The sequence below is a fragment of the Chenopodium album genome, chromosome 5 (genome assembly GCF_948465745.1).
Source record: "Chenopodium album chromosome 5, dcCheAlbu1.1, whole genome shotgun sequence".
NCBI lineage: Eukaryota > Viridiplantae > Streptophyta > Magnoliopsida > Caryophyllales > Amaranthaceae > Chenopodium > Chenopodium album.
In genome coordinates, this window is record NC_137838.1 from 75,382,948 (window position 1) to 75,403,552 (window position 20,605).

A 20,605-nucleotide genomic window follows, 5' to 3' on the forward strand; every position below is an offset into this window, starting at 1 on the left:
GCAGCTTCACTCTCCAAATTAACATCCCCCTTACAGCGGGCCAACCAGTAGCAAGATCTGACGGAAAAACTCCACTTTTTGTTCGAGACCAGTATAGCATATCAACAGGCATTCTGCTAGATAACGGAGTAGATAGAATTGCAGTACACACATTTGCAGGGAACATACTGCTTATCAAGTCTCTATTCCACTCCCCATTATACTATGAAATCAGCTCGCTCACCACCATATCCATGTTGCTTGTAGTACTCGGAGTAGGAAAAATAACCTTCTAGTCATTAATGATCCACGGGTCTGACCAAACTTTTACATTGTGGCCATTGCCAACCCTCCATACCAAGCCATCACGCAGCAAAGATTTGGCTCCCCAAATACTTCTCCAAGAGAAGCTTGAATTATACCCCCTATTAGCATCCAAAACATTCGAATGCTTATAGAATTTAGCCTTTAAAGTGTGATGCAGCAACGTATTCTTATTCATTAGCAACCGCCAAGCCTGTTTTGCCGATAAAGCCTGATTGAAACACTTTAAATCCCTAAACCCCATTCCCCCCATTGCCTTCGGAAGACACAACTTCTCCCAACTCTGCCAATGAAGTTTCTTCGTATCCTCCCTAGACCCCCACCAAAAGCAACAAAGGAGGGTGTGAATTTCATCTAGAAGTCCATCCGGGATCCTAAAGACACTCATCATATATGTAGGAATGGCTTGAGCGACCGATTTGATGAGCACTTCCTTTCCCGGCCTAGATAGCAATTTCTCCTTCCACCCATTTAATTTCTTCCAGATCCGCTCCTTAAGGCACCCAAAGACAGCTTTTTTTGATTTACCAATAACAGTTGGTAAACCCAGATATTTCTCATGTCTATCAACCTCCCTTACACCCAAGGTTTCAATAATCTCCCTTCTCCGATCAACCGGAACACATTTGCTAAACGTTACCTCTGTCTTATCAAGATTGACTTTCTGACCAAACGCCCTTTCATAATAACTTATTATATCAGCAACAACAGAGCATTCCTGCAGAGTATCTTTAGCAAATAGAAGGCTGTCATCGGCAAAGAAAAGATGAGAAACCCTCGGAACTCCATAACAGATCCTAGCTCCTTTTATTTTTTTATCCCTCGCAGCACGGGATAACAAAGATGAAAAAGCATCAGCACATAGTAAAAACAAGTACGGGGAAATTGGATCCCCTTGTCTGAGTCCTCTCGTCGGATGAACGTCACATGCTATTACACCATTCACCTTAAAAGAAAAGGAGACAGTAGCAAGACATTCCATAATTTTACTAATCCAAGAGTCAGAAAACCCGAGCTTCAACATCACTTTCTCCAAAAAAATCCATTCGACTTTGTCATAAGTCTTACTCATGTCAACCTTTAGAGCAATGGATCCATCTCTCCCTTCACCCTTTTTTTTCATAGCATGAAAAATTTCAAAAGCAACCAATGCATTATCCGTTATCAGATGCCCCAGGACGAAAGCACTTTGATTAACTAACACAATATCATTCAACAAAGGTTTTATTTTTTTTGCCAACGTTTTTGATATTATCTTATATAGCACATTACAACAGCTAATCGGACTAAAATCTTTCATCTTTTTAGGCTCATCACATTTCGGGATAAGAACAATGCATGTTTTATTTATTTCTGACAAATCAACCCCACCTCTCCACCATTTTTTCACAAACAATATAATATCAGGGCCTACAATATGCCAAAATTTTTGAAAGAATAATGCATGCATACTGTCCGGACCGGGTGATTTGTTCGGATGCATTTGAAACAGGGCTATTTTTATCTCCTCATCACTTGGCTTGGCTTCCAGTCTAGCATTCGACACCTCAGATACTTTAGTCTCAAGACCCGCCAAAGCTTCATCGAAAAGTGATGGATTCTCCGTCTCGAATAAATCAGAGAAATAATCCGAGACAATGTCATGCAACTTCTCTTGTTCCTCCTGCCATACATCATGCTTATCATAGAGTCCATTAACATAATTCCTTTTTTTCCTCTGGCTCGCCTTTATGTGAAAATAGGACGTATTTTGATCACCATCCCGTAAATCATTAGCCCTTGATCTTGCAAACCAATAAGACTCTTCCAGTCGCCTCAATTCATCAAGTTCAGCAGATAAGCCGACACATTTATGCAGATTCTGAGTATCCATCCTGCCAGATTGAGCCTCCCCAAGTTCAGCCTCCACTTTGCGAATTTTCTTCTTTAGCGAGCCAAAAGTAGTAGCTGCCCACTTCGTTAGGTCCCTAGAACAATTCAATATGCGCATATGAGGATCAGCCCCAACCTCTTTCCTCCACGCATTTGCAACAACCTCACTACACTCCTCCCTTGATAACCACATGGCCTCGAAACGAAAGAGTTTTCCCTTCTTTCCCCTTTCAAAGTAGTTTCCAGCTTCTAACAGGATGGGCGCATGATCAGAGTTCTGGAAAGGTAGGTGCTTCACCTTAAATGTTGGCATCAAGTTACACCATCCGTCCTCAGCTAAGAATCTATCGAGTCTTTCGCGAATTATTGTTCCAGGCGTATTACCTCTCTGCCAAGTAAATTTACACCCCGAGTAGCCCAAATCCCGAAGACAACATTGATCAATTGCCTCCCTAAAACCGTCCATACATCGTTCACTACGAGAAGCACCCCCCTCCTTTTCATTATTACTAACAATTTCGTTGAAATCACCAAACATCAAACACGATGATGACCCCAAAGAGTGTAAATTCACCATCATCTCCCATGTTCTAAATTTATTCTCCCTTTCCGGCCACCCGTAGATGCCTAGAGCCCTCCACAAGACAGTGCCCTCTTCATTAAGAATATTAGCTGCAATATGATGTTTAGAGAAAGAGATCAAACTGACATTAATGTCACGCCACCAAAACCCCATGCCACCCGACCTCCCATCACTACTCAGCAAATTCCATTAGCAAAACCACATCGAGTTTTAATTCTCTCCAAAATACTGCTATGTACTTTTGTCTCCGAAAGGAAGACAATGTTTGGCCTCTCTCTCCAACAGATGTCGCAGAGAGTTCTAACCGTCCATGGGTTGCCAAGCCCATAGACGTTCCAGCTTAAGGTTTTCATTGTTTTTCGAGGGCTTGGTTCGACCCAAGACCCTCTACTTGAGAAAAGTTCAGACCAACGCTGCTTTGATTCACACCTTTAATTTTCTTCACCTCCTTCTCTCCTTCCCCTCCTGCATCACTGCCAATAGAAGAGTCAAGACTTCTTTTCAGATTACCACTCCCCCTCCCTACCAGATTACCTGCTATATCATCCTTTTTATCCTTCATAATAATATCATTCCTCCTAGCAATTCTCTACCAACCCCTCTCCCCCTTTTGTGTTTCAGATCCCACACCATGCACTAATACACCCTCCTTACCTCCTATCAAATTACTAGTAATTTCCCCCCTGATAAAATCAACATTGTTATCATTATGGTCCCCTACTTCTTCCACTCTACACATACCCCTCTTATCTAACCCATCTTGGTTCACCTCCCTAACACCACGCGCCTCATTCGTCTCAACCGACTCCACTCCACCCTCTTCATCTAAACACATGTTCTTATCATTCTCATTCACTACCAGCTTTGGTCTATAAACTAATTTGTTGGATTTTTCATCCAACATCACTGTTAATTGAACTTCCCTCCTCTTAGGGGGAGACACCTTTCCACTAGGACTTGGCGTAGCAAATTTGAGTTTACGTGCCACTCCTACATGCCCCAACTTCACAGCTCTAGGATCATTATAGTGCAAAGAAGATCCTCTGTTGCCACTTCTTAATTTCTCCACAAACTTTTTCTCTATCTCCAGAGCACTAGCATCATTTTTTGATGTTTTTAGAGGAGACGACCTCAGCCACGGCCCATATTGATACACTACCTCCTCCCCACTATCCCCATCTTCCTCCTTTTTAACACATTCTCTGTCAGTATGATCAAGCACTCCACAATAAAAACAGAAATCGGCCAGGCGTTCATATTTAATATCAACCCATTTGGGCTTTGCAACCCCCACTGATACAAACAAACCACGGCGTAAAGGCTTACTCACATCTACCATTGCCTTAATTCTCCGAAACTCTCCCCACATGAGAGGATTCGACTCATCCATACCAACAAAGCCACCCAGAACATCACCAATATCACGATCAAGTTAAAATTATAATTTATACTTTCATCAAGTTAAAATTAGAGAGCATTTTTTAACCATACATAAAAATTTATACTTTCATACGGAGTAGCACGTAAAGGGAAAATACAATGGATTAGCTAGTCAAATTAGATAGATAATTCTTGATTTATAAGTTATAATACATAGATTAAAATTTAAATTAAAAAAATTAAGATTTTGCATGTTTGTGCTTTTAAGGTGATTTAATTTACTTTTTGAACAATTTCATTTACTTTTACTATTTATTCTTTTACTTTTGAAATTAAATTAATGAAAAACTTATCTAATATAATTTTGTTATCAATCAAGAGATTGAAAAGCTTATTGACAAACTACTACGGGTCTGTTCTCTTACTTTGAAATTCAGTTCAGTTCAGCTCAACTCAGCTCAGTTCAGTTCAGTTCAGTTCAGTTCAACTCCTAATTTCCTTCTCTTATAAAATATTCATTTTAGTTCAGTTCAGTTCAGCTCAGTTCAGTTCAGTTCAGCTCAGTTCAGTTCAGTGCAGCTGAGTTCAATCAATGAGAACAGACCCGACTTGTTTATTATAATGTCATTTCTTCATTAAACGTTACGAGTAATAATTAAAAAAATAATGTGTTTTAAGACTATGTCTTATAAATTTATTTTTGAATTAATATGGATCAATTTAGTGTTATTTTGCCTCACACATACACCTGTGTGAGGAATAAGAGACAACTCTTTGGTCCCGTTCACTTCACCTTATTTTTATTGAATTGAAATTATTTTTGTCAAACTTAAATAATTATTTTTACTGAAATGAAATTATTATTATTTTTTATTTACTGATTTTCTATTATATTTCTTCTTTAAAGTTATTGATTTTTACAGAACTGAAATTATTTAATCTGAACAAAAATTAATTTTTACTAAACTCAAATTATTTTTACTGAGTATTATTTTCTTAAGGTGAAGTGAATAGGGTCTTATAAGAAAACTAATGATATATCTTATTGACAAGAATTCATGGGAGATAAAGCTTGATGCAGAGTTAAATTTTTATGATGGTAATTTTTTTAAATATATACTTCCTCCACAAATTTTGACTGCGCTTGTTTATGTATATATTTTTTTTTATCAATAATATCTTTAATTTCTCTTTAGTGAAATTTAAAATATTTATTAATTTTTTTTTAGTTTTAATTAAGACGAATTTAGCATGATTGCCCCAAATGATTATATTTTCCCTAACCTAAAAATCATAAAAGACTATTAATGAAAAGTATTGTGTGAATAATGCAAATTCTCAAACGTTGTGATTAAAAAAAAAAAAAAAAAAAAGGTAATATAAAAGAGAGATCAGGGGTAAACATTATTAGAAAAAAACCTCAATTATTACCAACTATCATATATTCATATATCAACCTCTACGTACGTTCTTAATCCCTCAATTTGTATACTTCTTTTGTTTCGAAATACTAGTATATTTTAGTTGTGACATCTTAGGTTGGTTCATAAAAAGTAACATTTTACTTTTCCATTTTAAGACATATGATTCATGTATAATTAAATATTAGTTATATACTTCGTATTATATTATTTTCTACACAATAGAGGCTAAGGTTTTACTAATTTTTTATTTTTATTTTTTTAAAAGTTTCATTTCGGACGTGTTCGGCAACACGTGTAGTTGTTATATGTGGTGATAGTTGTTAGCTGCATGTGTATATGTTACTTGTTAGCTGCTAACTAGCTATTAGCCGTGAAAATAAATAATTAAGTATTAGTGTTTAATAAAATAGCTATTGATTAGCTATTAGATGTAAAATTTTAAAAATGTAGAGAAAAATTCCACCAGCTATCTAGCTTTTCAAAAAAGTAAAACTACGTTTATAAAAGCAACTTCAACTACTAAACTCAACTCCAACCACTAAGCTGCCTTACCAAACACTCGTGTTTTTTTTACTAAATAATGATTTGAATAAGTCAAACCACTAAAAGTTATTGCCAAACACGCTATTACTTCGCATTTAATTTCTTACACTTTTTGATTATTTTTTTGGTCATGGTAAAAGATGCAATGTAAATATCTTTATTTGATCCCAAAACGAAGAAAGTAATTATGAAATTAAGGCTAGTTATCTATCATTACTAATGGAGACAAGATCCTAACAAAGATTTGTTGGTCCATTAGGTTAATTGGTAGGGTGCAACGATTATGAATTCAAAAGAAAGAAAGTCGTAGTACACCGTGCGAGATTCTTTTTTCTATTGCTTAGTTTGTTCTTGCGTTGTTTGCACCTTTGCCTAACGTGCATTATATATTTTATATGGGGCTTGATTAAGTATGATTTAATTTAAATAAGTTTGATCATCACCTACTTCCTTTTCATAACATATATATTGGCTTCATTTTTCAATAATGCAATTTGATTCCTATAAATATATACATACAACTAATATAATTAAGCTAATTGATGCTCGATTTTGAAATAGTTGATCTAATTTACATGTTGATGTTATTAGAGCAAAATGGAGACTTTAGAAGCCGTTGCTACAAGTTTATCGAGTGTTTGACAAAGTATTGTGTTACTTCTATATACAACTTTTAAGATAGTACATATAAGTTTTTTTGTTTATACTATTGCTTTGTAGTAAAATAGCTACTCGTATTTTTATATGTCTGAAACAACTATTGAAAAGGGGGGGGGGGGGGACAAGGGTAGAATTGGCATCTATATATACATGTATTAATTGAGACTACATAGGGTACCGGTACACAGGGTTTAAAGTCTCAATATTGTAATCCCTCCGTCCCAAAAAGAACGACCCATTTGGCCAAAACTTTGTCCCAAAAAGAATGACCCATTTGCATTAAAACATCACCAATTTGCAACAATATTTGTGCAAAATTAGCTTTCCTATATAAAAATTTGATTTTCCATGTTATTTTATTACTTTTTCTCTCTATTTTTTTACAAACTCCATGTAAATTTATCTTTCCAATATACTTTTACTTCTTTTTACTTAACTTCCTTAATACCCGCGTAATCAACCCAAATGGGTCGTTCTTTTTGGGACGGAGGGAGTATATATATTGTAAATTGAAGTTGAATCATAACAACAGATTGAGGTTGAACGGATGATTAAGGTCGAAATCCGTTTAAATAATTGTTGATTATAAAAATAACCTAAGAATAATTACATCGCCAAAAAGAATATAATAAGAGAAGATGTATATACATGTTTTTTCCCCTTATTTTTTAGTATATAGTATTACAAGATAAAGAAAATATTCCAAAGAATGAAATCTTAATTAAGAATCCTTTTACATACGAACACTATGGAGTATTCTTGCAATTATGCCGGTTATTTATTACTCGTGGATCATACAATTAGTTGGTAAAATTTTAATAGGCTATTTGTTATACGTACTCAAAATCTTAGATTAAGTCGCATCGATAAAATTACGATAGATGACTTTACGGAATCCATTATACCAAAAAAAGATAATGTTGGCATATATAGAGCATATAGTAGTCAATAGTAATAATTGGGTTTCCTTTGAAGGCAACGGATTCTCATCAATCTTGAACAGGTGAAGCACGAGATTGATGAACTTGCACTCTAAGAAGGGGCAGGACCATAACATAACATAAAGATTTTATCTTTAATAATGAAAAGGACTTCCAAGTCAGTCTTCACGATTGGTTAATTTTAAGCCTTTTCTTTCCAAATCCTCTAAAGATTTTGTTTTGATTGAACTTATGGAATTTGGATGCTCATCAATGTAAAAAAAATCCCATGAATTCATTTTGCTATGGTCAATGATAATCATGTGATATACATTAATTATGATGATCCGATCCCACTCAATTTTTGTCACTCATATAAATTTAATTGTTCACATTTCTATTCATTAGTAATAAGTAATTGACTTTTGATCATGTATGATACTTGAAAAAAAAGTGACTTATATACTTTCTCCGTTTTCTTTTACTTGCAACACTTCCCTATAAAGGAAATGTCACAATACTTGCAACACACTACAAAAGGAAAGTTACTTTAGGGAAAAACTATACTATTTCCCTTATTTAAAGCACATGACCCACTAAATTACACTCCTAATAACCACTCATCTCATTTTAAAGTGTATTATATCATGTGAACCCCACATTTCTTTTTTCTTTTTTTTTTGAAAGAGTGAACCCCACATTTCTTAAATACCGTGAAAAAGTGTGTGTTGCATCTAAAAGAAAACGGAGTATGTTGTGAAGAAAGAAAGAACTGAAAAAAAATTGAAGGAATAAAACTCTATGGCCTTGTTTGGCAAATGACTGTTGGCTGTTGGCTGTTGGCTGTTGGCTGGTTCACTTGGCTTGTTTGACCAGCTGGAATGTTTGGCTGTTTATAATGGCTTTTGAAATTGGTTGTTTAAGTTGGCTGTTTACAAAAGTGTTTGGTAAATTAATTGGTGGCTGTTGGCTGTTTATTAGATAATTTGTGGGCCAACAAGCCAAAAACCAACAAAAAAGCTACTCAAAGCAGCTTTTTCATTTTGGCTTAAAAGCCAGCTTTTTCGCTGACTAAAAAGCCAATTACCAAACACATTTTTTGGCTGTTTGACCACCTTAAAAAGCCAAAGCCAAAAGCTAACCAAAAAGCCATTAAAAAGCCAATTACCAAACATGGCCTATATATACACAATACTAAGGGCCTGTTCAGTTCAGCTTAATTTCAGCTTTAATCAGTTCAGTTCAGTTAGTTCCTAATTTCCTTATCTCACAAAATATTCAGTTCAGCTCAGTTTAGTTCACTTCAATTTAGCTCCAATTAATTCAATTCAGCTCAGTTTAGTAAATTTGAAAAGACCCTAAGTACTAAATTAACAACATTAGCATATACACTATTTTTAATAGCTTTAGGGTCTGTTCTCTTACGTTGAAATTTAGTTCAGTTTCAACTCCTAATTTCCTTCTCTTATAAAATATTCAGTTCAGTTCAGTTCAGTTCAGTTCAGCTCAGTTCAATTCAATTCAGTTCAGTTCAGTTCAGTTCAGTTCAGTCAATGAGAACAGACCCTAAAAGGTGAGAATCGAATCAAACAAGCTAATTAAAAATAAGGGTGTTTTTGTTAGATGAATTTGACTTGCCTAAATCTATCTTAATTCATTGGAAGTTATGTGATGATTAAATGTAATTGACTAGTTGTGAATTTTTAGAATGTAATGGAATATTTCAATATATATACTTCATTTATTATTATTTTTTTTTTACAAAAAAAAACACGTTTCAATGCACAATATTTTTAATTATCGATATCACTAATAATTTCTTTATTCCTTATCCTCGTATACCCTTAATTATTTATCAAAAATTCTCTCTTTTATTAAGACATATTAAACATGCAAGAACATACCTTTTTAGAAACGAAGGGAATATGACTTATCTAAGCTTATTAAAACTTATCTGCGTTACCTTATCTTGAGCTTTATAATACTTGTTTAAGCTTATCTTGGCTTTAATTATGCAACAAATTTGCACCGAAAAAGAATTTATACGACCAAATTGGGGGAGCTAGCTACCTAACAATTTGTTGGGGGGTAATACATAATTATATAAAGACAACAAGTATGGTATTAAAAATATATGCAAATTGCACAACAAATATTTTTCCTAAAAGAAGTTTATTTTTGAGTTGGGATTTGGGCTTCTTCAACCTTTTGAGCATATAATGATAACCAAGTGCATTGAACATAGCCAAGCGTGTATGTATCATGTGTTAGTAATTTAATTAAATAATCCGTATGTCATGTGTTGTAGTACTTGTCGAGGATCATTAAACTAATTTTGTGTTTTATTCCGATATAAATTGTTAAAAATTATGTGATATGGTATCATTACTTTCATAGTAAATTCCCTGAGATTGAGTTTTATAGTACGGAGTATCTTTTTTTACTCTATATATAGTAACGTTTTTTTTTTTTTTGAAACCTATTAGAAACGGTTTAATTATAATTTTTTTATAGATGGTACAAAATAACTTGTAAATCTAAATTTTTTATTTAAATTTTTAGGACCGGTACTTTGTTTTTGTAAATTTTGATGACATTTTTTTTTCCTTGGGTATTTGGTATGTGTATATAAGTTCATTATATACATTAATTAAATTAAGCAGAGTTTACCTTTAACTAATAGTTGAAGAATGGTAACAATTTTTAAAAGTTTAATTCATTAAAAATGTTGATACATCTCTACCTTTTCTACTAATCTATATATAATTCCGTATATCTTATTTTAATCGAGTATATATTTTGATAGAAAAATGAATTGAACATAATACTAGCCCAACATAAGATAATGTTTGACTTGCAAATTGTACTCAATACGAAAAATTAAATAATGATAGAAAATAAATAAATCGTAGTCATACTCTTGTACGGACCAGGTTATAATAGCATTAGCAATTTAGCACACAAGATGCGAGTCTTTAGCATTTGTCATGTGGGTCGGGTTAATGGAATTCTAGGATTTCTACAACTCTAAAAAAAGACAATAACTAGTTGCCTAATAGGTTGAATTTAATTTCTTATGTTTTTTTTTTAAAATCGTTTTTTTCTTAAGGTAAGGATTTGGGTGATATATGAATACTTCATATTTAATGATTTTTCAATAGGTTGAAGTTAATTTAGTTTATGTAAGAGAAAGATTATGTTCAATCACGACACATGAACTTAATAAATTTTCAAGTTAAAATCGATTGATGATGGGATAATGACGACATGATGTAGCCCATCAGACTTATCTGTTGGTTATTCTTTTTTCTCTTTTTTTAAAGTGATAAGGGGGAAATAAAATCCAATTGTACTACGACCACCATCCCTAAGGACACTAATAGTAGCCACCACAACTACATGCCCCTCTGCCTACGAAATCAATATGACTTTCTTATATCCCACCATCATATGCCACCCTCACTATCGAGATTGAATTGGAATCATGTATGGGTTATATGAGTTTGATGCAAAACCCTCAAGCAACCCATACCTTAAAAGTATCGGTAATTGAACAAAATGTATTGTTAATTCCAAACCTATTAGTTTATTGAGATATGGCTCTTAAAATTAATTGTTGTGTATATACTCTAGATTATCTAAAATTTTGTTAAAGGGGATTAGTTATTTACTCTAGGCATGTTCTCTTCAGCTTAGCTCCAATCAGTTTAGTTTAGCTCAGCTCTAATCAGTTTAGTTCATTAAATGAGAATAAGCCCTAATTCATATATACATATCCATGTGAAAATTCAAACTAAACCAATTATCAATAGGTGAATTATTAATACTTACATGTTCCTTGGCTGGTGAATAATTTGAAATTAATCTATTTTTTTTTTAATTTTTTTTTTTGCAATCAAACTATTATTACGAGGCACTTTCTTTGTTTCTTTAGTTGTTCCATTTTAATTTGACATATTTGTCGGTGTACAATTTAAATCATTAATATCTTTGATTAATACGGAGTAAAGATGTGATGATCATGCAGAAATTAAAAGACATGAATGGTAATATTATGTATTATGTATGCAAATTATATATGCATGAAATGAGTGGTATAGTGACCTATGGAGATGGGCATGGGAAACAAATCTTAAAAAAGAATCAAAAGAAAATGGCCTCTCTATGTTTGCACCTGCTCAAGATATGGTAAAGCAGCCCTTCAATTTCCCATTATTTCACACCTTAGCTAAAAGGCACCATTGCTTACATCACCTGTATCCTTTTCAGGATTTTCGTGGACCCCTTCTTCCACCATTCTTTTCTCACTCCATCAATTTTTCTGTTTTTTTTCCCCTTTTATTTCTTCCTTTGTTTCACTTCTCTTTGCCTTTTTTTTTTAAACTAATTTTTTTTGTTTATTATATGTGGTCAATTAAATAAGGAAATGTTCCATTCATGCATTTGATCTGATTTTCTAAATTGACTGAATTATACATACTGTTTTATAATCAATTTATTGTAGATTTTAAGAAATTTAGTGATGATCAAATTCGTTTTAAAAAAATTGGGTCAATTAACTCCAATTAAATATAGTTATTTTGTCTTATCATTTCTGATATAGGTTTGGTTTTTCACCTCCATTATTATTACTTATTCTTGTTAATATCGGACTAGACTAGACTAGAAAATTTCAGATGAAATTAGATTAAATCTTATTTTTGCTTGTTTATTGCCATATATTATTGATTTCATATTTGTAAATTTATGAAAAATTAGATGTTTGACAAACACATATGAATCTAGCAAGATTACATTTGAATATGTATTTTCTTACATTGATGTATAATTAAGGTTAAGTTCGATCAAATCAGATCAAACTAGACTATACCAAATTTTAGAAAATTCACACCAGACCAGTTATTAGATTACTTATTTCAGACGAAAAGAACAAAACCTTAGAAAACTATTTGTTTGAATAAACTAAAGGAAAATGCTATACATAGCCCTAAGGGCTACATATAAGCATTTAATTTACTCTTGAAAATTGTTTAAATTTAGAAAATTATGACAAAAACACACTAATTACACCGATTTGCGCGTGTTTTTGTCATGAATTCCTAACTTTATACATTTTCCAAGAGTAAATTCAATGGTTATATATAGCCCTAAGGGCTATGTATAGCATTACCCTAAACTAAATTGAACACACCTAAATAAATTCCCTCACTACAATTATTATTTACACACAAATACTTTTGCCACAATTATCTACGCTCTACAGTAATTAATTAAGTTCAATAAATATCAGGTGAAGAGAACACGACTTTAAAACCAGCAATTATCCAGAGGTTTTATTTAATAGCATTGAATTGCTTAGCCTGTAATTCAAAAAACCCACTTGGAAAATCCTGTTACCCAAATCTGGTCAGATCTTACTTTGTGGGATTTTGGTGTTTATTTTTATTTTCTTTGGTTTTGTGGGTGGGTCTTATATGAACAGAAAACCCAATATCCCTCTTTCTTCTATTCCCCCCCACTCTTTTCTCCCCCTTTCTTTGTATACCCAAATCCCACCACCATTCTCAGTTTCCCACCAACAAAAACATCAACAATTTTACAAACTTTTTTGTGTTTCTTTCAACTAAACTTTAAAACTAGATAAATTTTTTTCAATAGGTTGGTCCAAAAATGGGAATGGCAGCTGAACCTCAGTTTCATGTATTGGCTGTTGATGACAGCTTAATTGATAGAAAACTCATTGAGCGTCTCTTAAAAACCTCGTCTTATCAAGGTACTAGTTTTATATGCACGCGATGTGTTAGTCTATATTTTTTTTTTTTATGCTGGTCTATTTTTTGTTACATGACAAAAGTAACAAAGGGGTAATAGATTTTGTAACATTTTTATTGGTTATTTTATTTTTGGAACAGTTACAACAGTGGATTCTGGCAGTAAAGCTTTAGAATTTCTGGGTTGGCAAGAGCAACAACAAGAACTACCTTCAATTTCACCTGATGATCAGCAGGTTTAGTTTCTTATTTATTTTGTAAAAAAGGGTTAATTTTGCATATTATTTTCTTGACATTTTCATCTGATTAATTTCTATGATTTCAATTTTCTTTTTTCAGGAAGTAGTAGAAGTGAATCTAATTATTACAGATTATTGTATGCCTGGAATGACTGGCTATGATTTGTTAAAAAAAGTCAAGGTATTCTTTTCTCTTTTTCAACTTTTTTTTCTTCTTCTTTTTATTAGGACTTAATTTGTTGTTATCTTTTATTTAGTGCCTTTTTGACTGTCTTTTTACTGCCATAATCTAAAATAAGTCTCTGAAAAATTCCTTTTAGATGGGGTTTTCTGTGTTTTTTTAAGGATAAATTTATTAATTATATTTGTGTTCTGTTTCTTCTAGAATCAACGAGAGGAAAATTTCATTTTGGGAAATAAAATTTTTATTTTATTTTTGGGTTAGATTTGAGATAAATCTTCTTATATTTGCATCCACACAAAATTTGATTTTGGATATTTTAAAATGTTTTTTTTTTTTTTTTTTTGGGTTAGAATTATTCAGTCCACTTCTCTAACGTTGTCCTGCTGTTTTTGAATTGGTGGTGCTGCTAATAATGAATTTCCTTGGATTTTGTAATTCCAAAAAAAAAATTGATCAAGAAAAAATAAAAAAGAAAGAAAATTTTGGGGGGTAGAATTGAAGGGTTGAATTTTGGAAATTATAAAATCAACTAAATAAGGTACAGTAAATTAGTACTCTATGATGGATTTCTTTTGTTCTTGTGGGTGAAAATTTATGCAGCTGATTTGCTAATTACAGTAGCTTTTTTAACTTTTGAAGAAAATGAGGTAATATGGATGTACTCACATTACTATGACTAATAACATAATGAAGATTTTTATGACCAATTTACACTCATTCATTTTTATATGTGTTTTTTTATGACCACTTACCAAATGGACTGTAAAGGTGTAAATAAAAGGAATTGGCTGAACTGTTGGTTTAATGTTTTTTGTATGAATTATTAATGACATAACGAATCATAGCTAAGTGATAACTCTAATGAGCGAGTATTGCAAAATGCCGCGTTGGTGAATTGTGTAGTACATTATGGTTTAAATGAAATTTTCAAATGAGCTCGGGTGTATGGTCCAGAAATCTGACATTCAGTGTTCATTTCTGCAGGAATCCTCTTCACTGAGAAACATACCTGTAGTTATAATGTCATCTGAGAATGTTCCTTCTAGAATTACCAGGTAAAAACCAACAAATGACATAAAGTTGTAAGAACATTGCCTAGTTTTGACATTCCATTAAAGGAAATTGTGCTGTTACTCTTTGTTTGGAAATTGTTGCGACAATGTCACTATATTTACTCTGTTGGAAATAGAAATATTGACCAAATAGGAATTATATCTAATGTATCAGATGTTTAGAGGAAGGAGCGGAAGAATTTTTCCTTAAACCAGTGCGATTGTCGGATGTAAATAGGCTTAAACCCCATATGTTAAGAGCCAAATATGGGCAACAACAGCAAGACATGCTTGAAGTTGAAGCCTGTCAAATACCCGAGATAAAATCTATTCATCAACCACACCACGAACAACGAACACAAGATCCGCAACCACAGCCACAATCACAACTGCAACAAGGGCAAGAAACAGAACAAAAAACTGAAGAACAACAACAACAACAATCACAGCAACAAGTACATCAACAACAGAACAATAATAGCAAGAGAAAGTCCATTGAACTGATGGAAGATGGACTTTCACAAGATAGAACAAGACCTAGATTCAGTGGTCTGACTACTGTGATCTGATTAGTAAAACTTTCCCTTTATTTTTTTCTTGGGTAGTTTAATCAAATTAGATCTTGGTTAATTTTTTTACATTTACCCCGTAATTTTTTTTTTTTTTATAATCGCCTTTTCGTTTCTTTTTCCTTATATACCCTTAGAGGGTTTGTAGAGATGATAAGGAAGATGTATATTATGAAGGGTTGGGGGGACAGAAAGAGAGTTTTAATTAATTAATCTCATGGTTAAACCTGTATACATCATCTTACACTGAACATAAATGTAATTTTCCAATTTTGTTTTACATATTAATAGAAGAATTATTGACAGGATTAACAGGGTTATAACAGTTAATTCACACTTAATCCAAGAATTTGTTGTTATCTATAGGAGACAATTAGCATAAACCCACCTGGATTAATGTTATTATATAGTGCTAATATGAATACTTATTTTATAATTTAGAGTGCAGATTTCTGACACTTTTTATGAGTTGGATAGAAGTCATGTTTTAGGTTGTCAAAAACTATGTTAAACAAAATCAAATCTTCTAATATTTTCACAACCTGGAAATTGCAAACTTTGCTCCTAAAGTTATGGTTATATGAAAATCATGCCATGTTTGTGGCAAAGCACAATTTTAACATCTGAAAATCACATAAATTAATTTTTTTATAAGAATATTCTCATGTTACTTGCTGATGCCCTTGTCCTTTTTCCACCTAATTGAGATTTTGCTATGATCTACAACTAATGAACTTCTGTATTTAGTCAATGTTGCAATTTTGAACTTTTCATACTTCCAGAGGGCATATTTAGAGTTATAGACACCCTAATTATACAGTGTAGCCGGTTGGATATACTCGTAATAGTTTACGTGGTGTAACCAACCGGATAATATTGATTTCAAAAATATTTTATATTTCAAGGGTTGTGACAAGGTTGCATTGCTGACGTGGTGTCAATTGTTATTTTGAAAATCCCGGAATATGGACTAAGACGTTCAAATAGGTATCTTTGTAGGATTGGTTTGCAGACTTTAGTGGCCAATAACAAAACTAATCAAATCCAATTTGTGAAGTAAATTGGTCATTGGGCTTGAGTGTATAGTAATTCAAGAATAATATCAGATTTTGTTATTTCTTTAACCCTCTCATTTTGACCTTGCCACCTTGTTTGAAATATTATTGGCTGTTACAATTATTTATAGAGTAATTACTTTTATGATACAAAACATTAAGATTAGTACAATTTGCAGTTCTTTAACATCTGTTATTTATAGTCAATGAAACAATGAGAGCAACAAGCTATTTTAATTTTCAGCAAATGCATTACTTGTATATGTCAAATCTTCATGTTACTCTGAATTTTGAGATCAATTTCTACAAAATTTTAAATAAGACCGGATTAACTGTATATGTTTTGCAAAATCACATTAGTTAGATAATTAAGACTCCATAATAACTTAATGCTTTAATTTCAAATATAAGAGGAAAATGTTAAAGGATTTGCTTTAAACTTCAATAGTAGTTTAACACCTATAAATAATCCAAAAGCTATTTTAAAGTAATTTAATCATACTTAACAAACAATATTTGATAAAGAACGTACAACAAGAAAAAGTGTTACTTAAGAAAAATTAAAAGCATTATACATCCTACACGACACAACTCTGTTTCCTTGGTATGAAATAATTAAGTCCTTGCTTTGGTGATGCTAGGAACAATATTGTGGTTCAATAACCAGTTTGCCATAACACTGTAAGCATGTTGAGTCATATGAATTCCGTCCCAACTTACACTCTTGTCGGGCTGCTCACACACGGGAACTCCTGTTCCACACATTCGAGTTCCATCGTAGTTGTACACATTATTACCCATCCCACAACAAGCCCTTTGCGTTTCATGCCTATCGAATCCTGTAAAAACATCGACAATAATGATTTATTTAGTAATTTGTACATACTTGGTATATTTCTTGATTGAAATTAAAACATTTAACAAACACTACGACGAATAATGAATCAAATCTATATACTAACCAAGAGAGACGGCGTTTTGAAGGAGTTCTCTAAGGGCCGTGAAGTAGTCTCCATAGATGATTGTGACCGTCGGATTTTCCCTTTGAAGTTCTCTAATAGTTTGTTGTAGGAAATTGTTTTGGTACGTGGCAAACTCGTTCATTTCTCTTAGACAATGGAGTTCATCATACATACTTGCGTTGTTTGTTTGATAAGTTGTAAGATATATTGGCAAGCATCCGATTGGGAAATTTCCAGGAATCACTACTCGTGTGGCACCCAAACTAATTAATTGCTGCATAATTAAACGATACATGTTCGTTAGTATATACGTACTCTATAAATTGTAACATATTGTTTATATATGAAAAACAAACGAGTTCTTCATTAAAATCATGTAATTAATACAGTAACCCTTAGCTAAAAAAAAAAAAAAAAAAAAAACACGACGACTCACCTCCACGGCTCTTCTAATAGTCCGAATAACATCGGGCACCATCCCTTGTACTTCTTTCATACTTTTCCCTCCGAAGAAAGCATAATTGAAGTCATTGCCACCAGATTCGACGATAAAGAGTGCATTGGCAAATTTACGCTTGCAATCTACAAACATAAATTACACAAGTTAGTGTACAAGTTTAATCAATAACACTTAACAAGAAATGTTTGATACATTAAATAGGTAGAAGTTATGTTTTAGATAACTTACCTGATGGATTGTGACATATAGAACGAATATGAGACCTAAACCATGATAGTTGCACGGGTAATAAAGAACTACGGGTGGTCCGTGACTGGATTCTTCTTGCAGCTAATTCGTATGTGCTAAGCGCTGTTGAGCCAGCAACCGCGAAGTTCACTCCATGATTGAAATTTCCATTCCGGTTAAGGTATGCGTCAAGGTATGGCAAATTGAAGTGTTCAGCTGAAATTTAAGAAGAAAACGTACATGAAGAACAGGTTAGTGTATACGTTATTTTTTCAATGGATCGATAAAATTAATTCTATTGAAACATTTTAGATACTCCTAATTTCATTCTCTCATAAAATATTCATTTCAGCTCGATCTATTCAGTCTAGTTCAAGTAACTGTTAATTTATAGTCTATATATAGTAGTCCGTATATAGATATAACAAAATAATGTTATACACCATTATTTTGATAATTAAACTTTTAGGTTATAGAAAGATTTTTTTTGTAAAATTATTAAACTCAAGAGTCAAGATGAACATAAAAATAAGAAGAAAAAAAAAATATAAACCCTAAATAATACTTTCGCCTAAGAAAAACTTCAAATAACAACTTTTTTTCTTTACTTTTAGATTTAGCACGTTAATGTTTGTATTATTGCTCTACATATACTCTACGACCTCTATATTTCCATATAGTCAAATCTTGTTAAAATTTCTTAACGATTATTTTTTGAAAATATCAATTTTTAAGTGTAAAAAGTACTCCGTATATTTATAAGTGTGATGTAATATGAGATATTCGTACTAGTAATATTAGAATTCTAACAATTAATAACCTCAAAATAACAAATAAAAGAATTATTAGACGAAGTGCATACCAAAAAAATCGACCATAAGACGTCCATTAGAGCAACGTCCAGTAGGACGTCCAAGGAAGAAGTTTTGTCCATAAGGAAATCTACCGCAGCCTAAACGTGCTCCAATTGGATTTTCGCGTATTAGATTACCAGTATCAGAGATCGAGTCTCCAAATTGATAGATAGCATCAACTCGGGGACGAATTTGATCATGGCGTGCATGGATTATTGGTAAGGCAATAGTAAAGAGAAAGGCAAGAACTAAGAAAATAGGTTTTGTATTGTAAGCCATTGCGATGATGGATGAAACTAACAACTTTAATTGAGTTATTTTGTCATGAATTACCAATATTTATAGCAATGTAAGTATCCTTAATCATGTATGTACGTGTACTAATTGGATTAGGATATTTAGAGTTATGGAATTATTACTGTTACGTATGCAACAAGAAGTAGTATTTTAGGAAACTCCTTAAATTTTGGAGACTCAAGTTATTAATCTAATTTAATTTAAGACAAGTTATTAGTATAAAGATTGTAATATAATTATCGTTTTGTTAGATATAGTACAATAGATTTTTTTTTTAAAAAAAATATTTGTTTAACTATTTAAGTGAATAAATGTATTGGATAACTAAATTACTCTTAACTTGTGTGTCACTCTTGGACTCATTGTTACAATATTTGAATTTTCTTTTCCTCTGTATATTGTTGTAGATAATCAATAATTAAATTTTATTTTCTTTCAAAAAAAATAATTAAATTTTATTTATTTTTTTAATTTCATATTTTTGCTAATTTTTTTTAAGGATTCCCCTTGCCCTTTTCAACCTGTATGATGTTAAACACTAAACAATCATGATTTATTGTTCTATCAACTCATTGGGTTTGGACTTTAGAGTTATGTAATCAAAATAATGAGCTTTTCTTTTCCATGGGCTTGACTTACTTTGTATTTTGGGCCGTGTAATACCACCACTGGTGTTGCTTGGCTATTTGCCTATTATATTACTGACAGCTATTTGGTGGGCACTACTGAGAGCTATTAGTTGGGCCACAATGCTAAAGAAGACTTTTTACCTAGACATGAGTCAAATGGCTAAAGAATGCTCCTTATAGAGACATGGGTCACATGGAAAAATATAACCCAAATTAATGACCTAATTTAGAGTCTGTTTTGATTTTATAAACGGAGCTGAACTGAACTGATTAGAGCTAAATTGAACTGAACTAAAATTAAGCTGAAGAGAACATGTTCTTATGCCAAACTATAGTTGAAATTGTGAAGTTGTAGGACACACCCCTAAGGCCCTCACACTCAAAATGATCCTGCCTAAACATTAATATTTTTGTTGACACCCCTAAGGCCCTCACACTCAAAATGATCCTGCCTAAACATTAATATTTTTGTTGTAGAGAGTAGGGGTGATGGGATTTCCAACTATCCACTATAAAGTTGCCGCCTTAGAAAAAAAAAATGGGATTGAAGAAAGAAAATAACCCCAAAGATTAGATTACTCCAAAAAAAATCCAAAGTTGGGATTATTAAAAAAAATCCA

General features: G+C 32.4%; 2 protein-coding genes across 2 annotated transcripts; one reads left to right on the forward strand and one right to left on the reverse strand.

Annotated features, from left to right (window-relative positions):
• The first annotated feature begins 13,044 nt into the window (after nt 1-13,044).
• On the forward strand, nt 13,045-15,782 carry LOC145632315 (two-component response regulator ARR17-like). The gene is made up of 5 exons (XM_081684660.1): nt 13,045-13,458; nt 13,598-13,692; nt 13,796-13,876; nt 14,864-14,934; nt 15,107-15,782. The coding sequence occupies exons 1-5, from the start codon at nt 13,356-13,358 to the stop codon at nt 15,498-15,500; spliced, it is 744 nt and encodes a 247-aa protein (XP_081540786.1). The 5' UTR covers nt 13,045-13,355; the 3' UTR covers nt 15,501-15,782.
• Nucleotides 15,783-17,111: 1,329 nt separating this feature from the next.
• LOC145631086 (acetylajmalan esterase 2-like) lies at nt 17,112-19,338 on the reverse strand. Its single transcript, XM_081683185.1, has 5 exons — nt 19,068-19,338; nt 18,206-18,421; nt 17,954-18,099; nt 17,518-17,791; nt 17,112-17,394 (listed from the first exon to the last, which is right to left on the reverse strand). The coding sequence occupies exons 1-5, from the start codon at nt 19,336-19,338 to the stop codon at nt 17,171-17,173; spliced, it is 1,131 nt and encodes a 376-aa protein (XP_081539311.1). The 3' UTR covers nt 17,112-17,170.
• Nucleotides 19,339-20,605: the final 1,267 nt, after the last annotated feature.